At 40.5% G+C, this 15,915-nt stretch overlaps 1 protein-coding gene across 2 annotated transcripts; it reads right to left on the reverse strand.

The window, feature by feature from the left end:
- Positions 1–1,279: 1,279 nt before the first annotated feature.
- arfip1 (ADP-ribosylation factor interacting protein 1 (arfaptin 1)) lies at positions 1,280–15,827 on the reverse strand. Of its 2 annotated transcripts, XM_069689761.1 has the most exons (10): positions 15,822–15,827; positions 14,224–14,567; positions 8,785–8,886; positions 6,684–6,792; positions 5,994–6,095; positions 4,046–4,158; positions 3,545–3,766; positions 2,679–2,836; positions 1,835–2,009; positions 1,280–1,724 (listed from the first exon to the last, which is right to left on the reverse strand). In XM_069689761.1, exons 2-10 carry the CDS (start codon positions 14,563–14,565, stop codon positions 1,569–1,571), a joined length of 1,479 nt encoding a protein of 492 aa, XP_069545862.1. In that variant the 5' UTR covers positions 14,566–14,567; positions 15,822–15,827; the 3' UTR covers positions 1,280–1,568. The 2 variants fall into 2 exon arrangements, with proteins under 2 accessions (XP_069545862.1, XP_069545863.1); XM_069689762.1 differs by lacking the exons at positions 5,994–6,095; positions 15,822–15,827 and having other exon boundaries at positions 14,224–15,046.
- Between the last annotated feature and the right edge of the window lie 88 nt (positions 15,828–15,915).

The following is a 15,915-nucleotide window of genomic DNA, read 5'->3' on the forward strand; positions in this document are numbered from 1 at the left end:
CTCGTGAAATTGGAGCCAGTAGCCGGTGACAGTAGCTTAGCATAAAGTCTGTAATCAGGAAGAAGCAGCTAGCCTGACTGCCAAAAAGTACATACCCATCAAACCAGCCAGTAAAACCACAACTTGACTTTGTACACTTTGGCTTTTGTATTACGCTGCCTTAAAGGAATCGATAGGCATATTTTTATTTTTTTTTAACCGGTACACAGTTAAGCTGAAACCCACACACTGTGTGAGGTACTGTTTTCAAGCTTTGAGTCTGGCATTTTGGCCATTGCCAGCTTGGTTTTTTGGAGCAAGCATTGACCATATTTGGACAAAGTGGGGAGGAGTTAGGGGTGGGTCTGTTTGAGGACTCTATGCTCTGCCAAAACCTATACAGGCAACCTGACTGCACCCAGGGCATGTCATTCAAACCAGGCACGCCTCAAAACATACCTCTCTTTGACAATTAATATGTAAATAATTATAGAGTCATTTTCCCATGGATTGCCAGAACACTGATCAGAAGGAATGAATTTAGCTCATGACACTATAATGACTTGTGGGGGAGAAAAAAAAAAAAGATTGACTTTGTATTTCAAGCGAGAAGTTGACGTGTTTTGAATGGCAGGGTATTGGGCGTTTTTTTTTTGGAGCCAGGTATTTCACACTTCAAGAGATTTTTGCATTGGCTTCACTTTTTTAGACCTGGAGACTACATCCATTTATATATACAATGTACGAGCAATCGCTTTCTCTGCTTCTCCAGTCTTTTTGCTAAACTAAGGTAGCTAGCTGCGGCCTCAGTGAATGGACCGACAGTCTTATGGATCTAAAAAAAAAAAAAAAAGCAAAGTATATTTCCCAAAATGTCAAACTGCTACTTTAATCAGAGTTTTTTGGTCAGAGACCAATTCGCATGATCCTTAAATATTTTTTTTGTCTTTGAGATAATCTTATTTTACTTTATTTGAAAAGGACAGTGGAGATAGACAGGAACTGTGGGGTCAGAGAGTTGGGGAATGACATGCAGTAAAGATCTGGCCAGGCTGGAATCGAACCAGAAATTCTGATTGCAGTTTTGCTCTGTTTATCAAAACAGGTATCACGTTGGATAATGCAAGAATTTGTTAAAAAAAAAAAAAAGAAAAAAAAAAGAAGCTTCCTGATTGGACTTTGATAAAGCACTCATCCCAGTGTCAGTCAGCTAGAGCAGTTCAACAATGAAGTGGCAGTCGTTTTGATCCCGTTGCTGCCCGTTCAAAGCCGACATGTCCGCTGTGCTGGGACACAACGTCTCCCGTTTAACAGCTCTGTCAAACAGCATGAAAGTGCGTTTCCTATGATTTGCAATAACGAGAGTGAAAAATGGTTTAACATGAAAAGTAACACGGAATGTGGGAGTGTTTTCTTTCTTCTTTTTGTGCATTTTGTTAAAAGATTTACAGCTCTGAAAATTTGAAAAGCAGTGACAGTAGAGTTAAAGGGGGAATGAGGTTCCTGTAGTTTATGCTCAGTTTGACATTTCCTGTCAAACTTAGCCAACAAGATTTAAAAAAAAAAAAAAGAAAAAAAAAAAGGAGTGATTAGTGCTCTTCCAGCCAAGACGGACTGTCCCCCCCTGGCATTTTCAACTTGATGTGGAACTGCTTGAGTGTCTGTTCCAGCTGCTGTTGGTTTCCAGCGTAGTATGCAGCTATAGCATTGTGGAACAGGATGAGCTGGTTATGCAATACCTTCACCTATGTGGAGCAGCAATAGGGGGAAAAAAAGAAGAGGGATGATGAACACACTGAGTTTAAAGTGGACAGATTGGCAGAGCTATGTAGAGCAGAGATCACATCTAGCCTACCTTGTTCTCTTCCAAGAACTTCAGCTTGACAGAGACGTCGTTTCGCATCCTCTCGTACTTCTCGCGGTGGATCTGGAACTGTTGCTGGGACTGCTCGATCTTCGGCATGGTGGTGGTGTCACGTGGCCCCAGATTCAGCTCCTCCAGATCTGTGCGGTATGCATCGTACTCCACCCTAGGAGTGTGTGGTTGTAAAAAGCACATCAGAAATATGCAAAACATGTTTGTGTATATTAGGGCAGGTAGGAGAAGAGCCTGAGCGGAGCAGTGTTGTTATACATCCAATAAATGGTACATGCAAATCTTTTAGAATTCACCCGGTCACAGTAAGAACGATAAATATTGAACTACAGGTGACATTTGTACTGAAACAAATAGTTCATTAACAGAGCAACAGAAAATGAATCATAGTTATTATTAGTTTGTCACCCAAGAGGCGTAATATACAAAAACCCTGCATACAACTATAGTTCAGTGTGATATAAACCATTTATTAAATGTATATCTAACGCTAAATATATGAGACTTGAAGTCTTCCCCTTTTTTTGGGGTATTGAATTTTTCATAAAAACAGATAAGACAGATGAGAGGGTGTTCAAAATGTGTGCTTTGGGAGCTTAACCATTAATCAAAATAACACAATTATTAACATGTTAACTAATAAAAAAAAAAATGTGTTGCAGCCATGTAGGACATTTTGACAGGGTTTTGATTCTCAAAGTTTGATAGGCAGAGTTTCTGTGATCAAGATCCAGACAGGATTTACATGATGCAGTTTAATTTACATTTGAGAAGTAGATTTGATGCACATGCAGAAAAATAAGAGACATTTTCAGACTTGTACCTGGCAACTTCATACTGTTTGATATTAATCATGGTGTCTTCGATTGTTTTGTCCACTAGTGTGTTCACGCTAGACATGAAAAAGTTGATTGCACCCAGCAGCGTCTCGCCATTTTTGGACAACAGCTTTTGGGTGTCAGCGTTGTAGCCAAACTCCTCCTAAAGAATACAGTGAAGCACATGTAGAGGAGAATTAGTGCTTATCAAAACCGTATAAGGAAAAACATTTTTTGTGTGTGTTCATATTGCCCTGAATTAAACACACAAGTTTAATTTCGAGGTAGGCAAAGTCTTCTACAAATTGAGCTCACTTACTATAAGTAAGTAGTAATGCACTACAGCCTCCTGATTGTGCGTACAGTAAAATCAACACCACACAAACTGAACATTGTGACCTTCCTGAATGTAGGAGTTACCGCCCAAGGGTTGGGTTAGATTTCACTGGTTAGTGTACCTAATAAACTGTTGACTGAGTGTAAAAAATTGTACATCTATTTTTTGATATTCCAGTATAGCACACTTCTTCAAAATCAAATATGCACTTGTGTTCCAAAACATGGAGCATAATACAAAATTCTGTAACTCAATTAGAGGCTTTAGAAAGAGGACCTTGATATTAATTATGCATTACTTGCAGCCTTTTAAGCCATTAACCTCCATGCACTGTAAACTGATGCTTCGATAACATTAAATATAAAAAAATAAAAACAACAACAACAATAATCTAAGGGATCAGAGTGGAATCAGGGAAAACAGCCCAACAGATGGCTCACAAGTCAATACATTCGGCATCATTTTTAGATGACTCTTTGCTGCGTATTATACCCAATCTGCCCAATTTCAGAGTATCTTTATATATGGACCCACATGGAGTTCTGGTGATTTGAGGCTGAGGTCAGCGAAGGCGTCGCCCAGCTGCCTCTGTGTCTGCATGATCTGGGACAGCTGATTGGCCAGCGTCTGAGCCAGCTTGATCACGTTCTGGTACTTTCTCTTGTTATCACGGAGCACTTCAATTTGGGCCTCCAGATCCAGATCCACGGTCTTCGAGCCCCGACCCAGCTTCTCAGACAGGATCTGCTTGGTGCACTGCAGAGAACAGAGGGATTATTAACACACGCAAGAGTTTAAGACTATTTAAAAATATCAACAAGGACTGGAGGGAGTTTCTATTGTCCTCAGTCAAAAGTGGTTCCAAAACAGAAAGTCTACAGCCAGAGATGAATTGTGGTTTTCAGCTTTGGGTATCGTTCACTTTTCTGCCAACATCCTAATTAACTAAGAGAAGATAAAGAACAGGACTAAAGCTGAGAGAAGAAGCAGGATAGAGAAGGAACATAAAAGTAAATGAAGGAGAGAGAAGTTTACTTTGTATGTGGTGATGCTCCACTTTCTCACGAGGTCCAGTTTTTCCATGGCTGGGCTCTTCAAGTCATCCGAGAGGACCACCGCTCCGCTGTTGGGCTGTGCTTGCATTGCGCCTGGACAATCGAAAGTCATTCACTTAATGAGTGATTGATTTTTTTTGGATTCGTAGGCTAGGAAGCTGTGGTGAAAAATTTGTTAGGTACAATTCAAGTGATATAATGATGAAAACGGCAATGAGATTGTCATTTCAACATTAAAGCGTCAGTGCAGACCAAATACTAAAGGTAAGACAGTAGAAGATGACATGTATGAATATTTAAATCAAAGTGAACACTAAACTTCAAAGTGACAAGAAGTTCATTATGTTTTGTATATAAAGAGGAAATGCTGAAAGAGACGGAGCTCCAAAACTGACAACACGTCGAAAAAGGTTATCAGATAAGTAAAAAAAAAATACAGCTTTAACTGATATTTTTAGAATAACAAATTAAATGACAATTAAAAAAAACATGACGATCTGAAAACGTAATGAACCTACAGAGAAATGTCACCTGAATCTGCGGCTAACCTTGGCGTGTATGGCGGTTTATAATGATATAATTTATAACTTTTTTTTCTATACTAATATACTAACTAAAATCCATTTAAGGAAAATGAAAATAACATTATGCATTATATGGTATAAATCTATAGGTTTCATGCAGTTTAGTGGGGGAGAGTGTAACCTAGGTTGTATTCTGTAGCTACAATCTACCAATGTTCCCTAAACGCCTCACATGAAAGCTTTCTGCAACACTACTCAGACAGGAATGTGGCCAAAAATTCACTTGGAAAGAAGGAGCGAAGGTGTTCTACTGTGAAATTTACCAAAGTTGAAACTGAGTGATTGGATCTATATGTGCAGGACACAAAAGAGCCTATACATGATAAAACATACACAACCACTGATGAAGTTTAATCCAGCGAAAACGTAGCAAAAGTTATGTTTTAAAACAAAACAGTATTTGGTACCAAATGACAAGGCATTTTTCCAAATTTTCTATATACCACTGAACCAAATTGGATTGGCCATAAAACTATCGAAGTTCAGTATCCAGCCCTAAACATTTTCCCTCACGAGTTGATAGAGATTAAAAACAGAGCAAAGAGAGGGTGAATATTGGACTTGCACTTATCAGGTGGCCAAAAGACAAATCTAAATGATTGATAATGTTATTCTGTAACAGCTGGATGCGTAAATAAGCAGCTGTCTGCCAACAAGTTAATACAGCAAAAACAAGTTGTATACACAACATTGACACATTGTAAGTTGAAATGACTATTGTGGTTTATGAAGTTAGCTTCAACAAGGTAGCCAACTAAGATTTAAACAACCAATTGGTGACTTTTTTGTAACCAATCAAAGTTGTGGTAAAAAATACAAAATATTTGTTTTTATACTAAATTATATCTAACTATTAATATGAAGCATTCCCATATTGGCCTCTTTTCTGACTAGTTTTTTCTACATATGTCAGCTTTGAGGCTCCATAAAAAGACTAGAGGTGACAAATTTTGCAAGGACAAAGGTTGCAAGCAGGAAAACCCAGAAAAAGCAGTTTTCTTTTGAAGCCAAGCAAAATGTGTACGCATCAAGAAGCTGCATCAGATCTAGAAATCTTGAGATCTAGACCGTAAGAAAATGACTGTAAGGAGTGTGTCAGTGCTCATCAATAGCCCCTGCCAAGCATCAAACTACTTCAGTTAGCCAAGACTTATGCACAGACAAAGTTTGGAGAGCTGACAAACAAAAAGGGGAGAAGAGAGGGTTGGTTCTGAATGCAGCACAGCCTGTGGGAAAAAGGAGCTGGTGAAAACCAGGAAAAGGGACAGTAGATTGAGGTTAATCTTGTGCACAAATGGTGATGATTCAGCGTCATTTGATTCATACTCCATCGCTCAGCGGTACCTTTCTCAGCCTGACTATCGCTGAAGGAGCGCGCCAGGCGGCTAGCAACAGCCGAGCTGGGAGCTACAGGTGCCACGGGAGACGTGGGCAGGCTTGCTGACCCTGGGAGATATTCAGAGTTATGATTCATTAGTATGTCTCCCCACCGCCGCACAAGTGGAAAGGGGAATTTCTCATTGATATTGATTTCCTGTGTGTTGTTTTGTTTTTCATTACAGTGGCTGTAATGTTGTAGGATAAATGTGCACATGAACAAAAGCCTACTTCAACCAGTGTAAATAACATGGAAAATATCCATGGCAACATTGTGGTGAACGGGCTACAACAGCTCTTGGCTCTATGGGGAGTTTTGTATTTGCATTTGTAACAAGAGCACGATGATGAAAATGAAAGGAGGATTACGACCTGGAGATCAGAGCAAACTCATTAAATTCAATTGGATGTCCACCTTTACAAATTCAAATGTCTACCTTTCATATTTCACACAGATTAAAAACCTAAAGTGGAGACTTGAGAATCCATGGAGAGGAAGGCGGTTTGTAAACCCAGAATGGTGCATAGAAATAAAAATAATGTGAGAAGATGACAACGCCTGATTCGATTTTGACAAGCTGTTTTGAATAGTGAGGAAACAGTATACACACAGTAAACATTGAGATCAACAGTTAAAACGGGGAGAGGATTGCTCACCTTTGTATGGTCCTGATTCGATGATGCCCTCCGTTGTTGAAGCGAAGTTGCTGGAGATGACACAAGACTCTGAAAGGTTCAGGGCTCCTGGGCCACTGGGGTAGGAGTCCTATGAATAAAAAGCTATATTAGTAACAGAAAGAGTTTTAGTGGGACATAAACAGAAACCAACTAGGAAAAATGTTCACCTGCTGCTCTACAAACTACTACTATAACTGTGTGAAAGTTTTACACCAGAAGAAACAAATGGATTGAGACCAACTTTTAACCTTGCTGAAACCTAAATATCCCAAGGTCACTTAACCCAGGGAATGAAATACAAAAAAATACTTTCTATGCTTGTCCATATTTTTTTGTCATGTGTATAAAAACAGTCATGCTAATATCAAACATGGCCTAATGAAATTAACGCATGTAAAAGCAGCAAAAAAGCTCAGGCTTCAGACTGCTTTGAACAATCGGTTCACGACAACCTGACAGTTTGCTCGTCACAGGGTTTTTAATATGATTGTTTACTCCTGTCCCAGCACGACACAGAGTACATGGACACGCACATCCACTTGCTTCGTCTGTCCCTGAAGTTGTTTAACCGCCCTGCCAAGAACTCAGAAGCACGGCGTATTGTTGCCCAGCAGGCTTCCTGAAACTTGGCGAATCAGAAGAAAGTGGGCTTTTTTTTTTTAGAAAGGAGCCTTAATTCAATTCAATTCAACTTTATTTATACAGCGCCAAATCACAACATAGGTTATTTCATGGCACTTAACACATTAAAGTCCTTACAGCAAGACGTAACAATATTATACAGAGAAACCCAACAATTCAACAATCCCCACATAAGCTAGGAGGGAAAAAAAAAAAACTCCTCTTTAAGGGAGAAAAACCTCCAACAGAGGGAAGGAAAAACTCCTTAAAGAAACGGGAACTAAACTGGTTTGTTTCAGACAGATGATGAACTGAGGGGCAACGTAAAGGATTAGCACAATATAAATAAGGATTTTTATTTAAATTGTGAATCATGCAAAGCTACTCTAAAGGCCTCCAAGAATAGAATATAAAAAAAAAAAAAAAAAAACTGGAAATTAACGTAATAGGTCCTTTTCAAAAAGATAAAAGAAAACAAAATTCTCAATGGTTTTATTGTGAAACAGCTAGAATAATTGTTAAACTTATGGTGGACTAAGAAAAAAAAAAGACATATTTGTGTCATTTTGTTTTTGATGTTCTCATTAATATTCAAGTCAAGTCGGACATAAATAATCAATGTTCGACAGAAAACAAGGCAATACACAGCAAATCCCTTTATCGATTTATTCTTTTTAATTTGTAACAGTATTAAACCTTTTTCATTTCCATACATGTTTGTGGTTGCAGCATCTTTCTGGCCACAGAGTGACAGTGTGAGCGATTAGGAATAAACAACAGGCCACCTGGAAGCGCTGCCAGCTCACAGACAGATTGATGAGAGAGAGAAAGGGCACCCTGAGGTCTCCGTCAAAATGACTTCACTGCAGAGGGAACCCTTCTTGTGTGATTACATCACCGTTTCACAGAATAAAAGCTGTTTTGTTGTGCTACAATTTATCAATTAGCAGTTATTTTTCAATCAAAAATGCCAAATATTTGCTCAAACGTGCACTTTAGATTTTTTTTTTTTCTTTACCAGTTAGGAAGGCCAACTGAATATCTTTTAGTTTTGGACTGTTGGTCAAAATAAACAAAGCCAAAAATGAATCCATCTCCCTGTCACTAGTTTTCACTGCTTTCTGATTGAAAAAAAAACAAAAACATCTCATCAATAAATCCAGAAGGTAATGGGCATAATTGTTAGTGAAAGCCCTTCTACTTTGGATGCAATGGCAAAGACTCCAACTTTGCAGACTTGTTTGTACTGTTAATTTTCCTCCAAGAATCAAACCTCTGGGGTTTAAATGTTGAGCCAATTTATTAAAAGATACAGCTGATCAATGAAATGCAGTGCAAAGACATCATCTTTAAACCAGAGGATTTGAAGGGAATTTAGGGAAGCTGGTAAAATTGCCTTTTAGATCATTTTAAAGAGAATCAACGAGTTGTTGTCCTTCGTCTGTAAACAGGCCCTTACCCTCTGGAACACCGACTCAGGGCTCTGATCCAGGTCTCCATTGCTGGTGACTGGGATCTCAGCAGCTGAGCTTCTATGGGACTCCTCAGCCATCCTGCTCTCCTGCGAGGAGGAGGGTGAAGAAGCAGGTTACTGTTTAAGAAAATAAGAGTCAGGATGTACTCTTGGGACACAACAGTTGTGGACTGCCATCTTGTGGACACTAACATGGTGAAATTCAAGACTCTGTACAAACGTTGCTCAGTAGAATCACAGAGATAAACAATACCCTATATATTCAAACCAAATACAGTATGAAACACAAACATAAATTGAAGTTCAGACAGTTTTACTTCACGACACTAACATTTCAAAATGGTTTAATGCAATCAATCAATGAACATTAGTTTGATTGTCTAACAATAACTAACCCATGCTGCAATTACAGGATAGAGATTGTTAAATGTGTATCATGATGATCCTTTTTAATCTAAATTGTCCAGTCCCAGTAAATTGGTGCGACCTGATTAATCCGTCCTCATGTTAGAATTTCTTGTATCTATTTCCACGACACAGTGGAGAGTTCGGTGAGCTTTAAGACTGACATTTTGGATGATTTCAGAGTTAACCAGGATGTGAAGTTATTGTGCAACATCAGTGACACTAATTTTCCTATTTTACAACATCATTTCTGTTTAATTACCAAACACAGCAAGATGCAACAAGATACCAACAGAAGGACACCAACGACCCTTTACGAACAAAAAGTTTTGTTACAGTGGGGTATTGGACACGTGGGATCTTTTATTATGAGTGTACCAAAGATTTAGCACATAATGTGTGATACCACCCGTTATACGCACATAATGCAAAAAAGGGTTTTTCTCCAACACGTGCTGATCTCTTTAAACAGACAATATCCAGTCTTTGTGGGTTACGTGCGTGTCACTGTTTCTTCCTAATTACAAGGCTTTATGTTTTACAGTGACATCAGTTTTTCCAGACACATTAAACCCACTGGGTCACAGTTTAGAACTGGTAATTTTGTGGGTCTAACCCGCGTGGAACACTCGCAGCAAAAATAACAACCCCAGATAGAAAGTCCCGTTATAACCTTTCTTGACAATATATACATCATGTCTTCATCATTATTGAAAGGCTTAAAAATAGCTTTTCAGCAATGACCCAGCGTCAGTGTGGAAAGCCCTGAAAACCTGACGGCCTACAAGACACCAACACTGTGGAAAATCCCCAACTGGCTGACGACCTGAACGTGTTTTACTGTTGGTTTGAAAAGCCCACTTTCACACCTCTCACCCACCCGGACATCAAACAACCTCCTACTCCCTCTGCCCCCCCTCCCCCACTGTCTCTTCACCTGCACTTCAGATCTGTGAAGGAGATGCGCGTCAGCTCTTTCAAAGACAGATGATCAGGAAACCACAGGGCCAGACGCTGTGTCTCCCTCCTGTCTGAAAGCCTGCGCCGACCCTGCTGCTTCAAACGCTCCACGATCGTCCCGGTTACCAAAAAACAGGAGGACACTTCAGGCCCCCTGCTGGACTCCCTGCAGTTTGCCTACCGGGCAAACAGGTCGGTGGATGATGCAATCAACATGGGACTGCACTACATCCACCTCGACTCCCCAGGGACATAAGCAAGGAACCTGTTTGTGGACTTCAGCTCGGTGCTCAACACCTTCATCCCGGACACCCTCAACACCAAACTCTCCGGGCTCACCGTGCCAGCTTCCACCTGTCAGTGGATCACAAACTTCCTGGCAGACAGGACGCAGCAGGTGAGACTGGGAAACATCACATCCACCACCCCGACAATCAGCACTGCCGCCCCCCCCCGAGGGGTGTGTGCTCTCCCCACTGCACCGCAGGAGACTCATCTGTCAAACTCACGAAGTTTGAATATGACACAACGGTCGTCGGCCTCATCAGGGACGGTGATGAGTCTGCATACAGACGGCAGGTTGAACAGCTGGTTCTCTGGTGCAGTCAGAGCCACCTGGAGCTGAACCCGCCCAAGACTGTGGCGATGACAGTGGACTTCAGGAGGAGAGCCCCCCCCCCCAAATCACCATCCTCAACAAGACTGTGTCTGCTATGGAAACCTTCAGGTTTCTGGGATCCACAATCTCCCAGGACCTTAAATGGGAGTTTAACATCTCCATAGTGGAGATTATGGAGTGTTTAACACACTCCATAATCAAGAAGGACCAGCAGCGAATGTACTTCCTGCAGCAGTTCAGGAAGCTCAACCTGCCCCAGGAGCTGCTGATCCAGTTCTACAGCGCCGTAATCCAGTCTGTTCTCTGCACCTCCGTCACCGTCTGGTTTGGCTCGGCCACCAAACAGGACAGGAAGAGATTACAACGGACAGTCAGGACTTCAGAGAAAATCATCGGTGCCGACCTGCCCTCCATTGAGGACTTATACTCATCCAGAGTCAGGAAACGGGCCGGTAGCATCTCTGCAGATCCAGCCCACCCTGGACACCCTCTGTTCCAGCTCCTCCCCTCTGGTGGGCGCTACAGATCACTGTGCGCCAAAACAACCAGAAACAAGAACAGTTTTTATCCGCAGGCCTTCACTCTGTTAAACACATAACATGTTCAACATCACTGGACCTTTTTGCACTACATCCAACCGCATCAGCACCATTTGCACGAGGTGCAATTGCATCATTGTTTTGGTGTATATATGTTTCTTAGCTGTATATACATATCTATTTATGTTTCATATGTCTATTTATGTCTGTCTGTTGAGAGAGAAGATACAACCCGATTCTAATTCCTTGTATGTGTTAGCATACCTGGCCATTAAAGCTGATTCTGATTATCAGGTGACACATTTGGCTTGTTTAGCTGCATGTTTACATGTTGGCGCTGTGTAGACACATCAAGCTTGTTCAGGTTAAAAGAACCTGTCTGCCTGCAGTTGTGGGATGAAGACACAGCTGTGCCTGTGTTAGTTCATTTGTATGGCCTAATCACTGTGGAATTGGGAACTGGGACACTGATATAACAGCATATAACTCTTTATGCGAGCTTCCTGCGATCTGACGATTTAAAGCTGTGGCAAAACGGGTCACTGACGAATTGTTTTAATCATCAATAAATTGGAATTTTCAGCTTTGATCATGATCCTTCACCTATAGGACCTTGACTGGTGTCTAAATAATGCAACCAGTTACCAGATCGCACGGTAACGTGATCCCGGTCCAGTCTAAACTGTCTGTGTGGTTTTACTGTGAAAGCAAAATAGAGCATTCAATTGCTGGATTTATATCATTAACATGCGAGTATGTTTAGGTACTTTAAAAATTTTTTTTTTAAATAAACCTTTACTGACCACGTGATATAACTCCATCTAGTCAGGAGTAATTTAAAGTGGGAATTGCTGCTTTTTAAGTAAAGTACTATGTGACCCCAAAAATGATATGCAGCGTCAGTCTTAAAAGAAAATGTAGTTTTTCCTATGGATTAAAAAAAGAGACTTAAGTGGACTTTACAGTAAATATGAACTAACAGTATCTTCAAAACATGTTGACTCAAGTTTTAAATGAAATGCTTACAAGGTGATACAACTGTTTTATAAGAATCTTCTCCAATACTTTATTAAAAAAAGATTTGTTTTAATTACAGTTTATCATCTGATGTCTACGAAGGGTTATAGTTGGTCTGTGCTTGATGTAAATAAGTTGACGTGTTTGGTTGTTTTGTGTCTTCAGGAGTCGAACCGTGTTTATTTAATGCCACAACCCAGAACCAACCATTTCTGCTCTGCTCCGTCAGAATATAACATATTTAAACGTCCAAAGACAAGTACTTTAGAATGATTTCATGTCGGCATGTGTGACAAAGACTTTACTTTGTCGGCTGAATCATGTGATGGACACATAAATACTTTAATGCCATAGGACACCTGCATGCAGGCAGCACAGATAAGCACTGCTCTGCTTGTCGAACCACCTCCTGCAAATAAGACGAGCTCCTGTCTGACATCAGGTTTAAACAGGTTGTCTGGAGAAGACATATCTCTTATTTCAAGCATAATAAAAGTGAAAATAAAGGCTGATTGTGGCTAAATTTTATGTCCAGCACTGTTGCTGGTGCTTTAATCTTTTTAACTGCAACTTTACGATCACTATCCATGTCTCCTGATTAAAGTCCATTACATATTGCGAAACCTGAACGCAACCATAGATCCACAGATGATAAGGGATGACAATCTGCAAACAATCTGCAGGAAAGGTTGGTCATAGTGTCAACCTACTGAAGCACAGAGTAGTTAGGTGGCTGTGAATTAATCAGGTATACGACGGAACAAGGTATGGCATGTCATAGTTTGCTATTTCCCAGACGTCCGTATCCTGGATACACGCTAACATGACGTGCGAGGGAGGAATGGATAACAACAATAAGCTTACTGTCCAATTACCTGCGTCAGCTGAAGAGGAAAGAATCACATCTTGCCTCTCCATTTGCGGAAGAGTGTGACTCAATCGTGCTGCACAATGCAGGGTTCAAAATGCAAAAAGGCTAGGAAAATTGGGCTTACAGCAAATCCTGAAAAGTATGCGTGACGGCTGTACTGCATTTTCAGTTACTGAACGAAAATGGGTTTTTGATATAATATTCTTATTGCGACATGCAATACTGGCCCTGAGCCCGAAGCAGAACCTGAATTCACAGCCTGAGGAGTTGAACATTACAACAACACGGGAAATGTGGGACTGCCTGTGAATGTGCAGTCAGGAGGCCAAATCTGTCTCATTTATCCAGTCATGTGACTGACGCATTGGGGATTCAAGACCTGCACACACACCCAACACACAAACAGGAAGAAAACTGTATCATTTGCACACTTTCATACACACTTTCACTGACAGAGTCGATGTCAATTCAAAGAAGGTGTATACTTACTGACAGCAGGGATAACGACTGAAAATCAACACTTTGTATTATAACAGCAGATATAATCTTCTATTGTAATGAACGGCAAAGGTAAATGCTTCTCACCAATCACTTTGCAATAAGCCAGAAGCGAAACATGTATGAAGCCTTGATCATCCCAAAACGCACGAGGCACATGACAAAGCAACGCACTGGTAATTACAAAGAAAGCCACCAAGTGCACATTAAGCAACAGCTACAGCAGCTAATCTTCTCAAAACTCCACTAACAAACATAAAAAAGAGAAACAACCACAATCATCTTACACTATAACTCATGATGTCGATTACTTGAGGTGAAGCTCCACATCAAAATTGAACCTAATAATAATAATATATTGATTGTATAGAAAAAGAGACCGCCACCACCACCACCACCACAGCAAAGTCAAGATCCAAACAGCAACATGAACGAGAGCACAGTGAGAAGTGCGAGCACAGTGAGGAAGTGCGAGGACAGGTTGATTGGTCAAAGTGAAGTGAAATATATATCACCTTTGTTTCAGTGTGAGAATCTCCACTTTCCTCTGGCACTTCAGTGGTTTCAACATGGTGTCCTGTCTCGTGTTCCCCCTTGTCTACACTGCCAGACACCTCATGCTCCCCAGGAACATCCTTACCACTGCTTTCTGCGTTTTCTTCATCACTGTTAATATCCACGTCGTACAGCACCTCGGCTCCCTCATCTTCCTCATCGTTTCCCATGCTGTCGTCTACACTCTCTTGTTTATCAACCTCGCTCAAATTCTCCTCTGCTTTGTCAGCCTCCTCACAATCCAGCTGAGGGTCCTCGGCTGAGGTCCTCCCCGACTCAGCGTCAACACTAACTTCAGACATACCTGAAAACAGACAGACAGGTGGGTATGAAAAGCTCCTACAATGCTGGCTGACTGCTTACAGTGCGATGGAGCAATATACAGCAGTGTATGACTAACCCGTCCACTGTTTGTGCCTGAACGTAAACGTTTCATTATTACATTCAAGTCACAGAAATAAGCACGTGTTTTTTTCTGCGAGGTAAATCTGTTTGCTGCTGTTTAGAAGATGTTTCAAGAAACCTGAAAGACTTTTTAAAGCAGCATCTGGACAAAAATAAGATTTTTAACCCGTTTCCCCAAGCTGCGACTATTTCAAATGTAGTACCTGGAAATATCTATATTTACCGTGTTATCAAATGTCCTTGAGAGACACAAACTGGGGCTTTAATAAGCAATTACACTAACCAAAACAGTAGAGGCTGAAATACACCTGAGAAGTTGGACATCCATAAATCACAAATCTGTTTTAACAGATGGGTTTCAGATACCACAGAATCTGCACAGGATTTGATCACTTTGAATTGCTTTTGTATTGCAAAAAAAACAAAACAAAACAAAAAAACATGCTTTTCAGTTATAGCTGCATTTGATGATCTCCAGCTTTTATCAATAAGCCATAATAAAGACGTAGAGATTTTAGCTGGTATTTAAAATACTGGAAGCTATATAAATAAACAGACACAACAATATTAGGGTGTGCACTTCTGGGTTCTCTGCAGGAAACCCATTTTAAATACTGTCTTGAGTTTTAAAAAGGTTCGTGACATTACGTGGAGGCTCATACAAGTACACGTACAGTCAAATACTACTGCTGTTGTTGCCATGTTTGATATTTTCCCTCTCTGCACCATCACACCCTGTAACAGGCTCTCAGCGAGGTGAGGAGGCAAATTATACCTGTTGCAGTGGAGTCACGTGACTTGCGAGAGCGTCCAAGTGATAAAAAAAAAATACTTTTTAAGCTATACACATTATATAACGCTGTTGATTAATAAAAAAAAAAATCATAATATATTAGGAAAATAAGCATTTAAAAAACAAAAAAACACCTTTCCGTAGCTTTACCGCACCGGCCCAGTAATGTCAGCCGTTGACGTGTAGTTAGCTAATGCAGCTAAATAGCAGACAACGCCGATAACGAACGACAGGAAAACTTCAATAAAAGGCATTTTATTTCGTTTCACTATATATATATTTATTATTTTATTTTTTACCAGATATGCTACCCAGCGCCACAAGGGCACGGCTGTGATGAAAACTTTCCGTCAACGTTACCTGTCTGCGGCTGCGGCTAACTGTTAGCCCTTGTAGGAGTTCACTGAAATCCTTCCGGCGTCGTTTCTGGGGCTTCTTCTGAAAAAAAAAAAGG

Source organism: Brachyistius frenatus, unplaced genomic scaffold, assembly GCF_029030835.1.
Source record: "Brachyistius frenatus isolate BFR_SWC_R1_liver_20210118 unplaced genomic scaffold, ASM2903083v1 Contig_7, whole genome shotgun sequence".
Taxonomy (NCBI): Eukaryota; Metazoa; Chordata; class Actinopteri; family Embiotocidae; genus Brachyistius; species Brachyistius frenatus.

Coding starts and splice junctions, on each gene's coding strand:
- arfip1 (XM_069689761.1), bottom strand. CDS start 14,565: ATGTCTGAAGTTAGTGTTGACGCTGAGTCGGGGAGGACCTCAGCCGAG. Junction 4,159..5,993: donor CGATAGTCAGGCTGAGAAAG/GTACCGCTGAGC, acceptor TCGATTGTCCAG/GCGCAATGCAAGCACAGCCC. Junction 3,767..4,045: donor GGAGCATCACCACATACAAA/GTAAACTTCTCT, acceptor TGTTCTCTGCAG/TGCACCAAGCAGATCCTGTC.